At 31.1% G+C, this 24,184-nt stretch overlaps 1 protein-coding gene across 2 annotated transcripts in view; it reads right to left on the bottom strand.

The window, feature by feature from the left end:
* Window positions 1-22,199, bottom strand: part of KaiR1D (Kainate-type ionotropic glutamate receptor subunit 1D) — a 171,668-nt gene extending 149,469 nt beyond the window's left edge. For both annotated transcript variants that reach the window (XM_071891430.1, XM_071891429.1), the window contains exon 1: window positions 21,873-22,199. In XM_071891430.1, the coding sequence (XP_071747531.1) occupies window positions 21,873-21,945 (73 nt within the window). In that variant the 5' untranslated portion in view covers window positions 21,946-22,199. The remainder of the gene's footprint in view (window positions 1-21,872) is intronic.
* Window positions 22,200-24,184: the final 1,985 nt, after the last annotated feature.

The following is a 24,184-nucleotide window of genomic DNA, read 5'->3' on the forward strand; positions in this document are numbered from 1 at the left end:
ATAGTCTGTGAAATTTTTCTCCAAAAAATTTAATTATTCAATTTTTTCCCCTCAGAAATTTAACTTTCTTTTCTTTTTTTCAAAAAATTCCGAAACCCAAGCCCCCAACCCCCCTAAAAACACAAATATATCTAATCCTGCGGACGCCCCCTGTATAAATATTAGAATAAGCGGAAACTTTTTAGTTTTTATTAGATTATTTTCATAATAATATTGGACAAGTCATTACCTTGATTTTATCTTGCAACCTCTCAATCTGTAAAAAAAAGGACCCAAAAACAATTCTTTCAACACTGTAATTATTATTAAATAGTAGCTTATACCTCTTCACAGCTTAATAAGAGCTCGTATTCAACTAATCAATGTTAAGAATACTGATTAGGGGAAAAAAGATTAAGATACAATTTAGTGTTTTTGTAAGTGACGTTTCGTCAATAACACAAAAATATACATTGTAATTTGTGGTCACCTGTCTATATTTTTGCTTTTTTTCTTGTAATCAGTGTTCTGAACGTTGATTGGTTGAATTATAAGTCTTTTAAACTGTGAGCAATTCTAAGTAATCATTGAACAATAGTTCAATAATTGAGAATTATTGGCTAACCACCAACTGATTCTTAACCCATTCTTCTGTTTCTGTTTTTTGGGGGGAAAGTTGTGTGAGGCATGGGTCGGAAAGATTATGGCTACTATCTTTTGGATATACAAGGAATAATGCTCATCGACTATGATGAAAAACGCCCACGATTGGCTCATAAAAAGTAATTATCCATCACGACATGCACCAGCTCACACCTCAGCAGTTAAAGTTTGAAAAATTAATGGAAATAGGTCTCCTAGCGCTATGAACATATTTTGGCTTGCATTATCGTTAGGGATGGGATTTTTGTAGATAAATAAAATAGTTTTATTCTCCTAGCATTTTATAAATATGTTCTATTCTTGGTCATCTTTGGATAGAAGGTGTGTGAACGAGTGATCATCATAGAGATATATTTTTTTATTAATTACTATTTTAAACAACGTTACATCACTAACACAAAAAAATAGTCTAAGTTTTTTGTCTGCTGTCGATTTTTTGCTTCTTTTCTTCAAATCAGTGTTTTGAACATTGATTGGTTGAATTTGAATTACCTCCTTTTGAGATGTGAACCATTCTCTACAATTATTAGAAATAAATCAATCAATATTTGGGAGGAATTGTCTAATTACCAAATGATTTTTGGCCTTTTTTCTATTTGTTTTCAGACTAAAAGCTGCATAATTCTATAAAAGTAACGTGCTTTACCACCATGTTTCCTTTTTCCTTCAAGTCTCATTAGTAGTGATAAAAATCCTTTGTATTTTGGGCATTGTAGAAAACAAGAAACCGAAAATTTACATAGTAAGCATGACATTTTGAAGAATGATTTGAAGGAGATAACTAATCTCTCATAACGTTTCATTAGATCCGCTATAATCAGCTGTGAAAAAAGAGGAGGAGAAGAAGGAAATCAACAAGAATATTGACAAGAGTTACTCTTATGTCGAATGGCGATCATCAATTCTAATCGGAGCCCAACAAGGACTTAGAAATAAAACTCAGATACAAATCTTTTGTCTTTTATGAACACATGTAAATGTTTAATCAAATTTTGAATATACTTGAATGTAGTAGGAAAATAAGTTCACATCTTAGGAGTTAAATAATAATGACCAAATTTAATCTTCAGATTACCAATTCTAATATAGTGTGCCATCTAAAAATACACACGATTTATATCACTACTCAATAGGTAGCACTTGTTTTAAATGTATTAATTCTTCTTAAAATATAAAAAAGAAATGATTCAATTTCACTAAAGTGAACCCACAATTTAAAAAAAAAAAAAAATCCCTAGGAAATGAGAAATTCTAGTTGATGTACAGTACTAAAAAAACGTTAACGCTTGTATTGACAAATTTTTGGATATCAAGTTCACCCTAGTACATATAATATATAATAATTATATGTCGTGTTATAAAACGAAAAAAAAAAAAAAAACGATGTTAAGAATATTTTTTGATGAAATAAGAATTAAATGTATGACGAGAATAAATAAAAATATGAGAAAATATTAATCATGCTTGAGTTGATTTAAGGAAAAATATATGAAAGCATTAAAATGGTTGTATGATTTAAAAAAAAATATACATTCTGTCAAAAACTAACACAACGTGATTAAAAATACTACGCCTCTTAATTTTTTTCATATTCTTTTTTTTTTATAAGTTATGACTTTCTTCTGTTTTATAAGCACTTAATACGAGTATTGGCTATTGAATGATGTAGGTTATGTAAAAGTTGTTACTTCTACGAACATATTGTACAAATTATAATTTCTACGTCCCATAACGTATTATTTATTTACATCATCAGTCATTTCAAATGCCAAATATGAATATATGTTATGTTATCATTTCATTTTGATTTATTAAAAATCAGCGTTAGTACCTTGCTGCATTGCCCATAATTATTAGGGGGCGATGAACATACAAATGTTGCTGAAATAATATGCACGAAGATAACTCCTTAACAAGCCATTCTTGTAAATACCAATTTTCATGAGCACACTCATACGTAGCTACTCAATACTTAGACGTTCTTTCCTCAAGCAAATAAAAAAATAAAATAATAATAACAGACTGGGAAAAATATGATAGGATTTGAAGAGTCAGGGAAAAATTAAGCACATTGCTACACCTCATCTAAAGTCTGATTCATTTTTAAAAAATTATATATAAAGTACTTCCTTTTGCTTCTTCTTTTAATGCGAGTTAAACTAAAACCCTGAGAGATTTTTTTTCATTTTATATAGTGATCCTCTTTTTTTTTCTTTGTTATACACAAGGAAGCACTATATAAAGTGCACCCTATGACTATTTATCATAGATATATACAGTTCAGGACAGCGAAACGTGCGTTGGAGAGATAGTGAATAAAGAAAATGTTTACAAAACATGTATTTAATGTTTTTGCAAAACATTTTCACTCAATATGGCCTCCTCCATTATGAATTACAGGCATTACACTTTGCCTAAAGGCCATACAGGAGTTGAACACAAACTCCTCTGACAAGTTGTCCCGTGCAGCCACTATGGAGGACTTCAGTGAGTCCACGCATAGTTTCGCGTAGTTGGTCTTCAGCCATGACAATAAGTACGTTATAGTGGGCCTCCTAGCCGATTTTCTGTCCAGTCTTGAAAAATAACTTTCCATGAGAGGCCACAACAATGAGGACCATTTTTTTGGCCAGATATTTGGTGTGGTAAACGCATTGGACCTTTTCTTTTGTTTCCACAAGTCTGCAAACGTTCCGACGGTTGTAGAATTGATCAACTGTGAAAATCTTCTCGTCCAAGAAAATTTTCACAATTGATCCATTCCATGTGAGGATTTTCTTGGACACCTCGAGTCTCCTGGCTTTTATTCCTACTGTCAAAAGGCGGTGTGGGGTCCTTTTGAAAGAAACTGATCCCAAATTGGGATTTATAGGCCTCCTGATGGTCCTAAGACCACAGAGAAGTCATTGGCGAGGCGATTCATCGACTTCGTGAGATCCTCCTTTATATTCTTCTCCAAACTTAACAAGAACTTCTTATCCCTTTTTAAATTATGCCCTCTACTTCCTGACATCCCGGAGAGGTGTTTTCCACTTTTTTCTCCTTGGCCAACTTAAAAACCAGTTCCTAGAACACCTACTGACTAAATGATTAGTATAGTTTGTTTATGTAAAAAGACGGCAGAAAAGAATATCTAGAAATAATAACTAAACCTTTTCATTATAATGGGAAAATAAACATTAATTAATTGTCACGTTTTGCTTGCCTACCCTGTATATTCATACAGACATCCATATTGATAAACATTGTTCTATTGATAGAGATATCCATCTATTATGTACTAGACAGAGTACACGATATGCTTGGAGTGCTTAGACGTCGAACAACAGACACACTTTTTTTTATTTATATAGATTAGCATTCCCCTATTTTTTTATTTTTTTATTATAAGGTGTTAAACTTTAATTACACACACTCATTGCTTCTAATTTGTTATTCCGTATATAAAGTAGTCAGGCATTTGTAAGTTATGAAGTGAACATTCAAAAATGAGTCCTCAGCAGGAAACCCATCTTTGATACAATTTTATGGATATGCACAACTGTTAATTTAAGCAATATATTTTTTAAATATTGGAAAATATACTAAATATAAAGTTCTATAGAACTATTAAAATCTGCAAACACAGTTATTAAAAAAATCTTATTAAATAGTATTTTTTTGTTCTATAATTAATAGGTCACCGTTGTTTTAACTTTTCTCTCTGAAGTAAGCATTCACACCTTTCTTTGTGGTAAATTATTTAAAATATGCAAAATAAAATACATATACGAGGTGTGTTCAAAAAGTAAAATAACTATTAAAATTTCGCAGGCAATGTACATTTAGGATGCTCCATTGTTTTTCTATATATTTGTACACTCGCCACGAACAAATATTTACTCTTTGAGCTATAAATATGTTTAGATTTTTTGTTAGAGGCACAAAGGTTAGAAACATTTTGCGTGTTTGTAGATTTTTTACCATTCAAAACATTGATAAAAGAATTATACATCAAATTTGCGTTAAAATATGAAATTAAGTGCTCCAAAACACTGAAAATGTTGACAATGGTAGACGGTAAAACTGTTCTGAGTAAAAAAAAAATTTAGAATTTGTAAAAACTATTCCAAGATGTCCACGAAGATGCTAATTAGTTGTTTCACTCTTGACCCCCAAGCACATCAATAACTGATGAAAACGTTGATGTAGGTAAGATTTTGTTTTTTTAACGTTTTGTGTATGGGACGTGTGTTAGCGAAGTTTGTTCCGAGACTGCTTAATTTTAAACAAAATAATCTTGCATTTTATGGCCAAAAACAACACTACAATAATGCTCTAGCCACCATATTTACCAGATTTAGCCCTATGTGACTCTTCTTGTTCCCAAAACGGAAGATCCCATGAAAAGACGGAGATTTGCTACGATTGAGAAGATAAAGATTGGACCACTGGAATATCTTAATGATATACCGAAAAGTGCTTATTAGAAGTACTTCGAGGATTGGAAAAAGAGTTGGCACAGGGGTCTTGTATCGGAGGGGGATTAATTTGAAAGAGCCAACATAAATATGGAAGAATAAATAAATAATTTTTTGTAAAAAAAATACAAAATCTCCTTACATACATGCCTTTTTAATGAGAATTACGACACAAATAAAAAACAAAAGCATGTTTTGATTAATCTGTATAATTCATATATTATAAAAATTATTATAACGTATACATATATACATATTTTTGACATGACCTAAAGGGAATTTTATTCAGAAACTATAAATGAACATTATAGAATGGAAGTTAAATTAAAACAATTGTGCAATCGTTTTAGCAATCTTTTACAACCTTGGGGGTGCTTTCCCCCCTCAGAGACAGAAATATGATTGGAATGTCTTTGTAGGATTATATTCAGACTCAAATGTAAATTTCTTTAAAATAAGTGATAATTTGGTCAGCATTGACTTGGCCAAATGTAGTTGTCAATCAATGTTTTTTGCTTCAGGATTACGAGATACAGACGAAAAAATCAAGTTTTTTGAATGTTTTGTCTGACTAAAAACAATTTTTTATTTTAAGGACGAAACAAAATGAGACTAGAGTGGACGCTCAGTAAAGTGCAACCAACAGTCTAAATCATTTTCCCTAATTAAGGTCGATTAAGTGTATTTAACGTTTTCTGTGAGCTTGACATTTGTGTGATGAATCCTAATTTTTTCAAAATTTTAACGTTTTGTAACTTTACCTTTGACCTATCAAAATAAAATGGTCTCGTACTGTTAACATATATAACCTTCCTACAAAGTTTCACAATAATCGGTTTTTAACTTTTCCTGTAATCCCGCTGAAAAACAGACAAAGAAATGACTTTGATAACGAAAAATTTAATGGGATGTACCTGTTAACATATATTACCTCCCTACAAAGTTTTTCTAAATTCAATCCTCGACTTTTTCATTAGTCTTGATACAAACAGACTAATCGCGGCATATACTAATGAAATTTCAAAGGCAAGTAAAGTTTGGGGTTGGGAGAAGCATTGACCTTATTCTTAAGATCCTTTCACCAAAAATCTACATCTTTTCCATCTTTTCCCCAAAAGTTAAGATATAGTGCGTATACATTGGCTTTATGGCTGAGAAGTCGGGTAAAAGAAGAAGTTTGTAGCCCTTTCTAATGAGAGTCAATATGGGTCCTGGAGAACTGCTAGAAGTGGCAAAGCGGTTGGGATGTTTCTGGAATCTAATATAAGACTCGTGGGAAAGAACCTTAGTTCCCTTCTTACGCCACAGAGGGGCGGGGAAGATCCTTTTAATCCCCGCCTCAAATCGTGGGGTGAATTTTTTTGGTGAGACGGGATAGAAGACAAAGCGAGAATATTATTTGGGGTGTTTATTGTTCAATAAAAAAATATTTTGAAGGTGAAAGAAACAAATGAAAGGGTAGTAAAGCATTCATCTACCCACTGACTCCATTCTTATTTTACTTCGGGCAATGATCTCAAAAACAATAAAGCACGAATTGAAAGCAACAGAAGCTCAGAGGTTAGACAGGAGTTAACGAGGATCCAAAAACCGATTTGGGGAAAAGTTTGACTTGTTACGAACAAAAGTGGTTCGGATATCGAATGGCTGCATCCTCACTCAACACTAACAAATCAGCAGTTACGAATAAATACTGTACTTTCTGTATCTTGACGATTGAAAACTCAGAACACCACTTCGTCCTATGTACGTTTGTGAGGAAATTAATTAAAATAATGAAGTAGATAGTAAAAAAAAATGGAACAGCAGAATTATGAAGAGGGATTGGCTTGTGTCAACGGCATCAAGTCACCCAGAAAAATACAAAAATAGAAGCATTGATAGCAAAATGTACGTGGCAAAAATTTAATAAAAAAGATAATACTGCAAGGAAGGGATTCTCAACCTGTTATTTTTTAGTGAAGTACCACTTGTGAAATATTTACTTAGCCCAAGTACCTCTTACAAGCACAAACCATTTTAAGATTCTGTGACATGGTGTAAGATTATATTTTGGAGAGGAAAGGGGGGGGGGTTCTTGTTTTTTGGAATTTAAAAAAAAAAATCCAAAAATTCAAATTTTGTATAAAAAAGTTTCAAAAATAGATATCTATTGTCAAAAAATTAAGTGCTTTCTGGAAAAACAAAGCAAATCCACAGCTGTTCACACAAAAAAAAAAAAACATTATAAATTTTTGAAGAAAAAAATTTCAATTGTAAAATTTTTTGGAGAAAAATTAAAAATATTAAATTTTTTAAATAGTGATTCAAAAAAATTCAAATATTAAATTTTCTAGTAGAAAGGAAAAATTCCTCCAGACCATCCCAAAGAAAGAGAAAGAAAAGAGAAATTTCTTTTCTCTAGCTCCCTCAATTTTGCTCGGATCGTCCATCGCAGGTTTGAACCAGCACAGATCTGTAACATTCCGGATCGATTGGTACCATTTTTAGCGAAATTTGATGACAAAAAAAAGTATTTGTTTCAAACACGACACCTTGTCCCCACCACCTAGCCGTGGCTCCCCAGGTCCTGAGTTATGCATCACTTTTAATATATTCTTTCAAAAATTTGAAGTACCCCCTAGGGTACTCATAACCGTATTTGAGATCCACTGCCCCAAGCGATATAATAGAGGGTCAAAAGATAGATATCAATAATAAAAAATTTTGATGAGAATGTCATACTGCTTAAATTTATATACAGAAGTAGAAGGGAGACATGTATGCTGAACGAATGCCAGGGAGCAACATAATAATATGTAATTTTAAATTGTTGAAATTTGTGCATTAAGCTTTGTTTTTATTTTGTTACATTTTTTTAAAAATAGTGATCCTATTAACATTTTTATTAGTGGAAGTATTTTTGTGATTATTTAAGTATTACTTTTAATTTATAATGTTAATTTTACGTAAATATATTTAGGAGAAATATAGCCCCTGGATTTATGTATAAAGCTTCGTTCTAGTATATGATTCATAGGACATGTCCTTCAAAGATCACCAAATTCTGTCTTGTGACACTTTCTGTTCAAATTCAACCATCTTTGAATATGCACCCTTCAGATGTTTTCATTCTTTTCAAAATAGCAGAAAATAATTAGAAAGGATTATCTTAAACAGTTCTTCATTCAAGTATCACGTTTTAAATATTCATTTCCAAGATTTAGGAAAAAGACTCAAACTAAAGTCCTACATTATGAGAGGAAGTGAATAAATAACCATTGCTTCCTTCATATTTTATAAAATATATATTACAGGGCTACTATAAATTACAATCCCATCAAAATTGGCTCATTCCGCTTCCCGAATAAAAGTTACCAAAAACTATATCAAAATAAGATTTATTTTCTATAGAAGACACATTAACAGTATAAGACTACGGATTTACTCAATGTGTCCTCATTTGTCAGACCAATTGTCAGTTTGTCATTGTACAATTCCTTGTAATTATTTTAAATATTAAAATAACTTTTCATAACTGTTATGAACTTCCTTTTGTATAAGATTCATTTAAATTCAAACCCTGATAGAACATTCTTGTGTGCTCCTAAAAGACGGAGAGTAACCGTTAGGGTTTGTTGGAGAGTTATAATTGTAAGTCCTTGTTGGACTCAGAGTAGAATTGAGGGTCGACACGGGATTAATTCATGCCTATGCCCTTTTTTATTTCCTTCTCCCCCTCGTCACAGTTGATTTTTAGGTGATCTAATGAAATGTCATGACAGCTAAGTTGATCCCCCCAAAAAAAAACATTCTTCAAGCTGTCAGGGGTTATAAAGTTCTTTCTTTTTTTTTGACATGCAGAAAATAAACATGATTTTCATCATTAAATATTATTTTTTGGTTCGGTTTTAAGTGATTTTCTAGACCGATTTGTACCGATTTTTCGGTCATGACCGCGGGGTCAGACCGTAGACCAAGGTTTTTTGGTCTCAGTTTGTAGACCAATTTTGATTCGTTCGAAATTTATGGACCGATTTTTTTCGGTCTCATATATTATGAGATAACTTTTTTTTTTTTAAAGATCAACTGTCATTCATTTTATTCAAAAAAATCTCAAAAGCACACTATAAGTTCTAGAACAAATACTCTACACATAATAGGAGATGGCAGGATCAAAATGAATCTGAGCTATTTCTGTTTAAACTTCGTATAACGTCATTGTACTTGGAAAAACATATGATGTCATGTAACAATTTATCTGTAAAATCGGTCTAGACCGATTTTTTTTTGTAACCGAACTAAACCGATTTGTTCCTTTTGACCAATTTTCACCGAATTTTTATATGAGACCGGTCCAGACCGAGTTTTTTTGTTGGACCGAATTAGTTGGGTCCAACAAGAAATACAACGGTCTCAGTCCAAACCCAACACCAATGTTCACAGTGTTTTAAAAATGAATAAAAAACAATATAGCACAACCTCAACATAAAAACAGGTAAACATCTTTTTTGAAGGGGTGTTTCTTCTTTCCTCTCTAGATCCTCAACCACTCTTTTCCTTTTCTCCATTATATGATTCAATCTACATATATGACGTAATATCGATCAACTCCCTGTTGACGTCACGACGCGGGAATCCTGCTCATTTATTTAATTCAATAGTTCGAGAATATTTGTTGATTATTTTGATACTAAAGGGGGAATCCGGCATTGCTATATGTTATTAGGTGCTGATGAACAGACAGACTAACTTTACTTCAATAATTGAAATATGCGATAATTGCTTCCAGGTTTCAAAGAGCTAAGCTTCAGCATTTTTGTGAAATAGTTGCCTATTCGTGCTGCATAAGCTATGGCTTAGTTATAAGTTCACCCAATTCTACGCATTTTTTAATTTGCAATCTCTTTGTTATTTGTTAATTAGATTTATTTTTGTCTGACAATCAAGTATTAGCTTATTTCAATTTACAATTTTATAAATTATTAAAATATAGTTATTTACGATTTGAATAGAGTTCCCTGACCAAAATAACACCGCTCCCTCGTTATAGATTATATTCTCAGTTGAATCTTATGCGTATTTTATTGAGTAAATAAAATAACATATTGTCTGACTCAGTTTTTTATTTTGTATAAAATGACGATATTTCAGTTTGCAAATCAATTTAACTCCATTTTGAATATTTATGATAAATTAATAAATAAACGATGTATAAATACGTATGTATTTCGCTCAAGGCCGGCCCTTCCATAAAAAAATTAAGTTAATTAAAAAAATATATTTTGTAAAACATATAATTTTCGAAAACGGCTCCTATTTTTTACGTTTTATGTAGGATATAAATGAAAAAATGGGAAAACATTTTGTACCATTGAGGTTACATTTATTTTGAATAGTAATATTTGAACGGAAGAGTCTCTGGACTCATAAAATGATGGCGCTGTTCTTTATTTAATTTACCTCATTTTCTTTTAGTACTATTCTTCAACAGACAGCTGTCACAAATTTCATGACAATTTGTTCTTTAATGTATGAGTTATTACGCAAAGTGTGACGACACTAATTTTGTTATTTCCAAAACAATTGATCAAAACAAATTTACTTGATGTAAAAAATACCATTCAACCTAAACAATTGCTTAAAAAGTGTTTAAGGAACTTTGCTCCAAAAATCAAATAAAAAAATATCTTAATAATAAGTTTTAAAACGTCAATTTTGGATGAAGAAAAAATATTTGTTTGTTTTTTAAGCAAGGGACTTTTTAGCCCATTTACTATCTTTGATAGAACCCTGTGTTTTAATGACTGTAATTATTTTTTTTACATCATTTTTTTGAAAGTTTTTTTTATTGAAAATACATGAAAAAAATAGTTTTTTAAAACAATTTTTATGTCATTTTATTAAGAAAATATCTATGGACATGTGGTGTCAATATAAAAACCATAACACCCATATTGTTTGCAAAAAACCCCGTACTTTTCTTATATAAACGTCATAGTGAATTGCTCAGTGTATAAGTAAAAAAATAATAGAAGTAAAAGTCCTTTTTTTTAAGCATAATGAACCATGATTTTATTAGAATGATGTATTTTGTGAGACACTCTACTCTACAAAACACATATTTATATACAATACAACTGGAACATTTAGAATACAAATAAAGGGTTGTTCCATTACAGCATATTATATATACTCTAATACAATTCTACAAGGGTTTTTGTATTACATTCATATATCTACATTGTACATATAACTTTGTTTTGTTATAATGTGCTATTTAGCCCTGACTAATGTTCTTTCAAGACAATGATCATGCTACTAACTCCCTTTCGTTTATTCTTGTGTGTGTGTGTGTGCTTTTTTTCTGTATAATTTGTCTTTAACTTTGAGCTATAGAAAGAGTGATGCTGACGAGATAACTAAGAATAATTTGTATATTTAGAAAGCTTTCAACATTAAAAAATGACTTTTTCAACCCTCTGTTATTTCACTTGAAATGGAGATTTTGGGCATATAAACCTTTATTTGCTCTTAGTATCTGTTGTATAATACAGGGGGTGAAAATTCCAGGGCTTCATACATTAATTGCCTTATTTTTTTTCTTTTTTAAACACACCTCATTTTCAAAAGACAATTGTCAAAATCTTTTGTCAATCTGTTCTTTAGCTTGTGAGTAATTATGCTATGTGTGACGCTACAATGGATCTAAAACAATTTCATTTTTTAATTTGACAAAGCTTCTTGAACGGAAAAATACTATTTAAGCTAAGCAATGGCTTGAAAATGGTTATAAGGATTTTTCTCCATAACGCTATTTAAAAAAGCCAATTTTGAATGACAATAAAAAAAAACACCCCAAAAAGACCACTTGCTTTCCGTGTAATACTTGATACTTTTCACACCATGTGATCTAAAGGAACATCATTGACGAGTGAATTAATAAATTATAAACAAAATTATTTCAATTATTTACTGATCAAAAGAACGTAGAATTAATATTATTTATTTACTAACACTAAAGTATCCGGGAACAAATTGAACAATTGTCTGCCAAAATATTTTATATCCTTGAGTTCAATATATAAAATAGTATTAATTTTTTTCAACTTTACAGGGTTAATTATTTTTTTTATTAGTAAAGTTATGTCAGTGTTTATTTAAAAAATAGCATTCAATCATTATTAGTGATGTCCCGCGTGCAAGGGTCGTCAATTGGTACTCAAATTTTATGTAGTAAACAAAAAAAGACACCAAAAACTCAGCTTGTGTACGTAAGAAACGAGTTTTTTCTCGTGAATTGTTCAAATATAGGATTCCCCCCCCCTTAACTTTTTTGAGGGCATTATATTATATAACAAAATTTATTAATGATAATTGAGTATACATTTTTTTAATTATAACTAATCAATTTTTAATGACGTTGATCTACCTCTAAACATGGCTCTATTGGACATACCCTTTGCCCATTGTATTTTTTTGAATATAAAAGAAACAATTCTAACTCTAAAACTTGAAGAATTCAACAAAATGAAAATATTACATGAAAAATCTTTTTGTTTTGCGTTGAAATAAAAAACAGAAAATATAAAACATTTATCGTAACATATTAGTATAACATATGTAGTAGTTTTCTTTTCATTTACCTAGCATTGTTATTCAAATTCTAAATACTTTAATACATAAAAGTTTCTGTTAGCAAATTGAGTTTTTCCAGTAAAAAGTTATTAGCATAAAAAGATGTATTTTGAACTATTCTTGTGGTAATCAAGGAAGACGCCCCTTTATTTTTTTAATTATTAACAATTATTCACATTTTTAGGTCGTATAGCTTTCTCTAAACATTATTCAATTTCGCTCAAACTTTGCCAATGGTATTTTTTTAATTAAAAGGATCGGATTTTGTGCCGTCGATTTGGAACATCTTCATATATATATATATTTGATATTTGGTCTTCACCAATACATTTTATCAAATAATTGCTCAAGAGACACTTATTGCTTTGGGCTCAAATGCTCGTAGTTGGATTGACTTAGACGCGTCAAATTATTAACACAAGAAGCTTTTGTTTGAATCTATTTAAAGGTAACACTTTCAAAAACAAAATTGAAAATGACACCTCGAACCTACATTTTGTTCATTTTTACAAAAACAGTACCACCAACTCACTCAAACGACTGTTACAAAACAACTTCGCGTCCAAAATGGCTTCAACTTTGCGGAGTAACTGTCAACAGTTACTAAATATATTTGACTAGCCTTTATTTACGAATGATACCATCTTCACGTTGAGGTTTGGAAACTATTCAGACCACCCTCGTATAGCTCGTGATCCATCTAGTGGTTTTTCAAAAAAAAAAAAAAAAACTCGAGTAGCAAAATTCATCTCGTAGCTCATCACTTATTATGATCAAACAAAAATTCACACGGGAAAAAAATTTCTTTATTTTTCTTTTCATCAAATTTCTTTCATTTTGATATCCTAATTGTTTTTTACGTTTAATTTTTTTAAAACACATGAAATAAGGGATATTTTTTGAAAGTAATCATGTATGAATTTTTTTTCTTTCTCTAAAAGTAGAAGATATATGCTTTGAAACTTTAGATATAGGTCTTTTTATTCCATCTATATCTTATTTTTATCGTAACCATTATTATAAAAGCCATAATATAGACAATTTAAAAGGATACTCAATTTGAGAATAGATATCCATGTACATATAATATTAGGGTGCCAATCCGTATACATGTAGGGAATACTTAGTTTTGAATTCATTGAGAGTGTTAACCCCAATTTAAAAAATTAACCCCCCCCCCCAATTTGTTCTTTTTGCTTGGGAACAAAAGTTTCCTACAGGGTATAACAATAAAAACCTGCACTTTTGATCTTTCAAAACTTTAAAATAACATGAAATGACCATGTTTTAAGATTTTTTCAAAAACAAAAACTAAACAGCAGATACAATCATAGAAAACATGTTTCACTCAATGAAACCTCGGTTGATATCAATAACGGCCTCAATTTAGTAATGAAATGCACATAGGCCCTGGAAAATAGAGGCTGATCTAAATGATTGTATTCCAGAACGACGGAATAGATCAGTGAATTTTTGGTAGTGTGTCTATTACCTTTGACTCAAAGTAGCTTTAGAAAAAATAACCATCCAGTTTTAAGTCAAGGGATCGAGGCGGCATAAATCTTCTTAGGATACCCAGTCGTAAGAAGAACTAGAACATATTTGGTTCCTTGGTGATTCTTGAGTTTATGGTACAGCTTGGTTATCTTGACAGGTCGCCTGTCCTTAGTATTTGCAGTGAAAAAGTGACCAAGGCTTATAGTCATCTCACAGATTTTCATGTACACATCGACTATCCATCTTCTTATCGGTGTTCAGCTATTATGTCATGCCTTCAAAATACCATTTTGGGTCAGCATCAACCATTTTCTGCATTTTTCTTTGGGAATTTCTTGGTATATACGATTCTTCTGCTGTGCTGGACCACCTCTGTTCTTGTGATTACTCCCCTGGCGTCCTTGGTCTCCACCAACCCCTTCTTAAATCCTGCGACTCCTCTCATGTCGATCACAGTCATAATTGAGAACTTCATTTTGGTTATATCAAGATTTTTGTTCACCCAAATCATCACAGTAGCGCACCTCCCTGCTGTATTGTAAAATATAGCCAGATTTCCTTGTTAAACACAGTACATTGAACTACTATACAGCTACCAAACAATTAAAAGAATTTAATGTGCACAAAAATAATTGTAAATGTTATATCGAACTATAAAGGATATTTTTTTGGTTAAATTAAAGAAATAAGAGGAATAGAAGGTATTCGGGTTTCTTATTTTCCAGAAAAAAAATTGATCATTGATTGGTTGACCGATCATTTAAGTTCAAAAAGGACTTAAGTTAATATTCAAACTCAATAATCGTTATTTTATTAAAAAACTTATTCGGACAATTATTTCCACAACAAAATGCAAATAAAGCTTATGTTTATGAAGTTTTTTGAAAACATTTAACGAGAGTAGAACACGGGTTTCGAGAGTTTCACATATTTATAGAATGACAGTTAAGGATTAGTTTAGAGAAAATATTTTTCTTTCTTAGTAAATTGATATTTAGCGGGATTCCGTTAGTAAATAATACTTTTTGTAAAGTTTAACTATTTCTTTTTATACTTAAAGTGTAAATAATACATTTTAAGCTTGACTTACACCATAACATGTTCTCAATTCACCTATACTTCATTTATATCATTAGTTCAGGGGTTGTTGGTTTATAGAGCCCGCGAATCCAGAAAAACGCAACCCGATCCAAATAGTAATTAAAAATAATGAAATATTAAGTAATGAAAAAACTAAATTTCGGTGGATTTTATATAATGAAAATAAACTTATATTATGAAATAATCAAGCTGGGGGTTCCTGAGAAATTGTCCTAGTGGTGAAGGTCTTGAAAAGGAGATCTTGATAGTGAAACTCCAGTTAATATATGGGTGGGGATTTTAATTCGGGAAAATTTAAGATTATTATTTATTTCTCAATATTCAAAATCTTTCGCTGTTACATGTAGGGGGTCATAGTGAAGTCAATCACTCAAACTAACCACTTCCAGCTTCATAAGAATGCCGCCCTTAGGTTATTATTAACTGTGTTATTTGGTGTTTATTTCACAGGATTACAAATTACTTCGAAGCAAGGTTTAGTATTAAAGTTATGGTACACCGTTCTACTTTTTTAAATTATTAATGGAGTTTAATGATTCAAAGTTGTTAGAGGGGAATAACTTTTTTATGCAAATAACGCAAGTTCATTTCAGTTTCGAATCAGCTGCTTGATATTGACATTTCTATTTTAAACACATAGTAGTCCAAGGGGTTCAGATCCAGTGAGATAGGAGGCTACATTTCTATAACCCAAGTTTTAAAAGTCTTAGAAATATTTATTTTTTTTGGGAATGAGTCCAGACAAACTGCACCAATTTGAAATTCAAACATGACACCGGATCTGTTAATATCAAAATCGTCATATCTATAAAATCCATAAAGATTTTTGCGTTCTTAAGTTGTTCCCGGAACGAAAGCCCACAATAACGGTCCCAAAGGTGTTCGTATTTAGAGAACGTATCGATATTATTACTTTTTTGCATGTAGTTTTATTTGCTTAACCTAATAATCACTCTTTTATAAACATCGATCCGAGGTTTCCTGAGATATTGAGGTCCACAATTGTTTGGGATTTAAAATTATGGCCTTCCATATGTTATAGATTAATTCTTTTTAACTATCCTCATACTATAAAGACAAAATTACATTTTAGGGGAAGGTTGTAATATTTTGGTACTTCAAAGCTTAAAAAAAATTGTTTGGTTGTATTTGATTTTATATTGAGAAATTAAAGAAAATAGGGAATATGTTAAAGAATTTTCAGATTCGACATATATGGTCATATTAATACTACTTTATTCTCTGCCAAAAGATGTTTATATTCCAGGGAAAACACTTCATCTGTTATTTTCATCTATATTATCTAAATTATAAACTTTAATTCCAGAATCATTCGAAAATATTCATCGTCCTTAGTGAGTTAAAGGCGAGGAACAATATCTTATCTTTTAGGTACACTATGTAAGCATTCCCGCACGTCATCCTTTCTCTTCCTATCTCAAAACTGAAGACCGTGACAGTGGATACTTGACATTTAATCTGTGCAACATTTATTAATACGGGGAGAAGGTTGTTGACTTATTCTAGATGTTCGGACAATGAACACTTTGGAGAAGTATTAAAGTAGATGAAAGGTCTCATTATGTGGAGAAGGGTGTGATCTCTGGCCTCCTCTCTCAGACTCCAGATCGATTCCAAGTACCTCCTTCATATCAAATACTCCATAAAGGACAAAATCACAACTTCTCCCCCATAATAATAAGATATTTTATCAACTGTAATGATACACAAAAGTTATAATCTTCCAAATATCTCGAAAAAGTTTAGACGCCTCTCCTCCTTCGTTGCGTCGTATTGCTTCACTTAGCAAGGCTTTTTCCTGATTATCAAAAGGTTGTATGGATCTCCAATTTCGAAATTGAATGAGAAAGTATGATGTACGGACCAGCTTAAAAAATGTACCCTATAAATGTATTAAGACACCGTTAGAGACCTGGGATATTATGTACCACGAAATTTATAAAAAGGCTTCTAATTCCTTTAAATATCCATTTAATCGTCAATTCTTTTTCAGTTTGCTCCGAAAATATTAAATCTGATTATACGCAATAATTTAATTATCTTGATAATATTTTGCTTAGATTTTACAGGTAGATATATTAGAAAGGGACTTCGACTTGTTCGAAATGTTCGGAGAATTAGCACTTTGGTGTATCATGAAAGTAGATGGAACGTCTCAATATAGATTTGATCACTATGACTTCCATACAAGGTATTCCTGAAAGTAATTATACCATAATGATTCATGGTATATGCAAGACCAAGTCGACATAATGAGATGTTATCTCCTCATCCCTCAGTCCTCAGATTAACTCCGAGTCCCACACTCTTCGGAATAATTAATGCAAGGCAAATTAGCAACCTTCTCAACATAATGAGCCGTTCTATCTTCTTAATTGATCTACTAAAGTGTTAATCATTCGTAGTAGATCATTTCATTTATAGCTGTATGTCCAAATGTTTGATTTTCAACTCTCCATTGCCACTGTCTCCAATTTTGAGATGGAAAGAGAAAGTCATAATCTTATACATTGTAGCCAAATATATATTATTTTTTGATTGGTACTTTGATTTTCATTACCACTTGCACCAATTTGGGGGAAACACCAATAAATAATTTATAATTTAGTTCTTACTACATATAAATTGCCACCCTACTCGTAATATATATATATAATTGCTAGTAGTAGCTTTAAATTACACCGATGAAGGTTTTCACTAACGATCTTACGTGCTCACCACATTTTTTTTTGTGTGTGTGTATGTCTTATCACTATTACTATCTTATTTTTTTACTACACCTTACTTACACTTTCATAAGAAAAAAAATCTCAATTACCGATAGGAAAATTTCTTTAGTTTTTTTTTAATAGATGATTTAAACACATAAAAACGCGTACAAGATAAGGTGGTCCATTCATGGTCGTCGACATGGGTAAAAAATAAAGTTGCGAACCCTTGGTATTTTTAGCGAGTTAGGTTTTTTTTTGTTGACCTTGGCAGCCTGAAGAGCTTTTATTTTATTTTTAACCCTCGTGTGGTCTTTACTTTTTATGCAAACCTGTTGTATGGGTCGAAATGACCCACTTTCACAAATATTTTATAAAACCCCGTGTATAAAAGGTTTTCCAATAAGAGGTATTGTTTTGATTTTCAGAGAAAAATGGTATTTTTTGAGATAATTGATCAGATGTTTATTTCAATGTAAAAAGAAAGGTATGATGTTAATAATGGAAAACAATATCAGCCAAATGGCTGCCAAAGTAACGTTTACAGGACCGTAGCCTTTTTATGAAATTTTCTTTCACCAAATCGTCAAGTGACTGTTGTATGCTCTCAATAGCTTCACGAATTCCAACTTTGAGGTATTGAATCGACGCTGGGCTATTGTCGTAGACCTTAACTTTCACGGGCCCCAAAGTAAAAATTCGCAAGATGTTAAATCACAAGATCTTGGTGGCCAATTGTGATTACTTCTTCGTGAGATAACGTGGTCCTGAAACTTTTCCCGTAAAAAAACGATGGTTTCGTTGCTTGTGCAGCACTTAGCGCCATCTGGTTGAAAGTAAATGTAGTAATCTTGAAGCAACATTAAGCTGCTCATATTAATAGCGGTAGATAGCTCTTATGATAAGGCAACATATAACCTGAGGGAGGTAGAGAGTTTTACTTATTTTGAAATTATGTGTCTTTAAACTTATGTAAATGCATGTTTTGGTCTTTGTCACATCCATAATTTTGGGTAGCGCTCATTTTCATAATATTTTGGCATTATATCTCTTCGGTGCTCTAAATCTACTGTTTGATTTTTTTATTAATTTACAGTTCTCTTTTTCTGGATCTAAAACTACATCATATGGTCATATTTAGTTTGTGACAGAATATCCATAAATATTTGATAAGATTTTTATGTTGTTCCTGAATTTTTATAACATATAATATCATTTATATTGGGACACCTCCAAGGTACATAAATAATGTAATTCATGACTTCTTCTATCAATATTGGTATGATCAATATAAGAAAGATCAAAGTATGAAATATACACATACTATGCATGATACGCGGAAGTCGAAGTTTATCAAGCTCGGAAGAGAAAATTGAGACTCGTTGTACATGCCTACACCACTGGACAAGGCCCTTTTCTAGCCCATCGAAGTAAGTGGAAATACAAAAGCTCAACGTGCAATGTCTGTATGGAAGAATTACAAAGTGCAGACCATCTCATTACCCTATCTCACGAGAGACATCATGCAAATACTCAATTGTGTGGTTGTGTTTGTTGCCTTATATTTGTACAATTTTATTTTATGTATGTATGGTAAGTGTTAATAAATATTTACCTTATTTAATTTAGTATCATTTATAATAACCAGGTTACAATGACCCGTAAGACAATCTATGTACAGAAGATAATTTTAGAAAAAAAAATAGTAATTTTTCCACTATCCCTAATGTTGAGTTTTATTTATGAAAGTAAATAAATTGAAAGTTCGAAACATTTCAATAATTATTATTTTTGATGGTTTAAAGTTAAAAACGCATTCAATTTTACTTATAAGACTTCACTTGGCTTAAAGCAATTATAATTATGGTTACATTCTTGAGGGAAAAACGCTTTCATTAATCACAAGTCCATGCGTTCATAAATGATGGAGAGTAACACCAAGGAGCTGTTGGAAAGTTATAAAGGTAAGAAGTCCCCCTTGGACTCAGAGAAGAATTGAGGATCAACAATAGAGTAACTATTAGCGTGAAGGTCATTTTTTAAATTTTCTAAATATAATGTCCTTAAGGTCTCAACTTTTCTCTTTTCTTTTTTAGTTTATAGATATCATTGACTGATTTTGAACCATTTTGAAAAATATTTAGGGGTAACTCAACGCTCTCTAAAGGTTTTATAATTGTACACTTTATTAGAAAAATTATATTTTCGTGTTTGCCATAACAAATTTAGCTTAATTAAATTTCTATTAAACATATTTGATAATTTTATATAAGAATTCCGTATCTACGTTTCCTATTGGACAATAAGTGTAATCAAATACATGTTAGCTCTCCGTCCATACATTTGTTCGTTAGGTCAACTAATACATACTCAAAATTTGAATGTACGCATATTGTTTACTCAGATAAATAAAAAAAAATTAAATTTTGTTGATCTTCATTTGGATAAATTTTTATGGCCTTTATTTGATGAAAAATATCAATATAACTAAATTTTATCAAAGTCAGAAATCAGTACAAGTCACTCGTATACAAAATTAACTCCGAAGGTCTAATGTGTGCTATATACATACATAGATGAATTTAAAACAAAAACCGATCTTTTTTTCAAATGTATACAATTTTAAGATCGCGGATCATCCTTTAAATATTTTTAAATGGTTTCAAGTTAATGCCCTCGTCTTTCCAAATATGAAGAGGGATTTGTGTTTATTTCCTAAGTATTATTGCTTTTACTTGTTAATCAATTAATATGTCATCATAGCTTAACTGCTCTCCTACTAAACACTTTTCAAATTGTCAGAGTTCCCAGGTTAATTTTCGGTTTTTTTTACATATCGAAATCAATACGATTTACACCCTATATATATTAATCTTCGTTTGTCCTACAACGTCAGGCAGACTTGACGTGACGAATATAAATTTAATTTATCATTATTTCGGCGTTGCTTGTCCGATGCCGGTAGTCCTTTGGTCATAATTGTAAGAATTATACTTTATACGTCACAAAATTAGCTGCAATTTACAATCTTTTTTCCATGGAAACTTTCTCCTTGATATACCTCACATCTAGGTATATCTTGGACACGAGAGAGTGTGACATATATAGTTTAGGATATTTAATAACTAGAAAGGTAATTTCATAATTTAAAAGAGATGACTTTATGATAGCAAGTTATAGTTCTTGGCGGAGTTAGCAGTGAGGGTCACGTTATGCTAACCCTTCATCTTCAAGCAGAGCCTGAATGCCAATAAAAAGATAAACATCATTGTTGTTCGTACCAAAGTATTTTCCTAGGTACGCAGAAGCATGAAAAACCAACGATGGATCCGGTTGTAAGACAAGGCACTTTGTCACACCTGCAAAAAACCATTTGATTCTGTTATTCTGAGAATGTGATGTACGTTCCACTGAGTTCTTGGCTTCCTATTTCCCTGAAATTGACCCATATGACCACAAAATCCTTGAGATCTTGTGTAAGAAAGGAATTTCGGACTTTACCCTCTAGAAAAAAGGGAATGCGACGTGTCCAGGGAAGATGTGGAAGTGTGGTTCAAACTAACGGGGAGTTTATAAATCAAATGTAAAATTTATCTTATAATGTTAATTTTTGTGAAAAAAAAAAAAAAATTAGTTTAGAAATATAGTCACAGAAGTTTTTTACTTCTTTTTTTTCTCTCGGTAAGCGGAAGTTTTGATCAACATGAAAAGTTGTACACCATTTAATTATCCATTTTTTGCCGAATATTAATATTAAAAAACTATACAAAGTTATTTGACGGAATCGGAATTGAACCACCCACATAAATAGAATGAAATGTCTTACCTATTTTGATGATATCTGGAAGACCCTGAATCCTTACAATTAGTAGAAAAAGCACCGCAAAATTTTGATTCATGATGATGTCTAAGGATATAGTTTTTTTAGAATGTTTTAACTGTAAGGATGGTGAAGATTCGAGTATAATAACACATGCCCTATGTCTAAGGAGTAAAAAAAAATCTGGTATTTTGCTCTTTTAATAGTTATGGAAGAGTTGTTGGTAGATAATCCTAATTTAATAAAAAAATGTTTGCTTAGTGTTAGTAGTAGATGTACACGTTACAAATGTCAACCGTACACTGACTCTCAATGTAAAATCTGAAGTAAGGGAAAAAACGGAGTTGTCTTCCTATTTTATTTGTATCGTGATAATGAGGTGGCCCGTTCAATAAGATAAATTTTCTCGTTGTATATTAGTATTTTTTTTTTTTTGAGGAAGCGCACACGATGTATACTTTAAAAGAAGGGGGATATAGTTCCCTTTCTTTCTTTTTCAAGATCCCCCTCCCCCTTGTGTGTACTCCTTTTTTTCTCTGAGTACAACCAATGGATGAAAGGTTATGTCAAAATATATCTAAATACATTTTGGATGTTGATTTAAAATCCTATAAATATTTTATAGGATGGATTGATTTATCCAAATATATCGTCTCATCTTGCTCGACCCATCAAACTCTTGGTCTAGTTATTTTGACCAAGGCAAATAAATCAAAATTTTATAGTCTAAATTAACATACATCTTTTCGTCTTGATTTCTCTTGAACACGTGTTTTTTTTTTTAGTATTGGTATTGTTGCTAAGAGTAAAACAATTAATAGGTACAAGGACAAAACCTTTCAATGGATCTAATGCCTCCAGCAGAAGTGGTTCTGGGATTTTTGATGAAGGGGAGCTTTGATATTTGAAAATGTCTTCAAATATCAAAGCTTGGTTGATTCATTTTGTGTACAAAAAAGGACGTCATCTATCTGATATAATTTTTAAAACTGTCTAAAACAAACTTAAAACCCCTAAAAAAGAAATAATACAAAAATCTGATAAATAAAACTTGTTTATTGCCTATTGAAAAGAGACGTTATTTTGTGGTCTGGTACTTTGGCTTTATTCAGAATAAATTTTGTCGTAATATTTATTAAACAATTTTTTTTAGAAAGACTTTTTTTTATAAAAAAAGGTAGTCTTTTTTTTACCCTTTTTTAATGAATTGCGTCAATACTTTATTTATTGACATTTTTTTTCTATTTCTAAAATTGCCTTTTTATACAAAAAAAAAAAGATCAAACTTACAACACTCTGTAAAACAGGTTGGGTGAAAAATACTTCATGGCGGAAAAAAATGACTGAGTTTACATAATAAAGTTTGAATTTGTATGTAAAAATTTAATTAAGAGCTAAAACATTTGTGGAATTTCATTTAATGAATAAAATATTAGAATGGTTTATTTTTAACTCTGAAGTAATATAACTCATACATCCATCCCCCAGTTAAATCTGGGCAGGAAGCTGTACCCCTTCTCCTGATGTCTACTTTTTACACTCTTGTCATATAAGGTAAATACTAATATGTATTGTATTCCAGTTAAGAGTTTTCCCTGTTTATAAAAATTACTGAAAAATATATGAGTACATCTAGGGATTTTTATAATCATCATTAATTATGCAGTTCCTAACTAACTGAACATTAATATAAATACCCCTAATGAACATAAATTAGTTAATTTAAATCATTTCTTGGGAAATGAAACTAAGATTTTAGAAATTACACCTTAGTGACGACTTTTGATTAAATAACTCTGACATATTAACAGCACTAAAATAAATATATTTTTATTAATTTATTAGGTTAAGTAAAAAGTTCTGAGCATTTTTCGCTAGATGTCTTTAGTGAGCTATATCTCAAAAGTAATACATTGCATGAAAAAATGAAACTTAAAGTTTTGTTAAAAACTTAATTTACAGTTTCGTGTTTAGTGAACCCCGTTTTGTATTACAGCTTTTCAAAATGGAAGTAAAATAATATATCTGTCGAAGCACGCTCTGGTTGGCCAATAATCGAAAATGTCAATAAAATAAGGGAAATCCTCGAGTATCAACGGGGTGTGAACACTTATTCTATTGCCCAGGAACTGAAAATTAAGCAGAAAACCGTTTGGAACCATTTTCCTAAAGTGGTTCTTAAGAAGAAACTCGTCGTATAGGTGCCACACGAATGGAAGAAAATAATCTTTTGGATGGAATTGATGTTGACGACGATAAAGTAAAATGCAACGAAATCGATCAATTTTTGAAGCGTATGGCAACTAGCGATGAAAAAT

The sequence above is a fragment of the Lepeophtheirus salmonis genome, chromosome 10 (genome assembly GCF_016086655.4).
Source record: "Lepeophtheirus salmonis chromosome 10, UVic_Lsal_1.4, whole genome shotgun sequence".
Taxonomy (NCBI): Eukaryota; Metazoa; Arthropoda; class Copepoda; order Siphonostomatoida; family Caligidae; genus Lepeophtheirus; species Lepeophtheirus salmonis.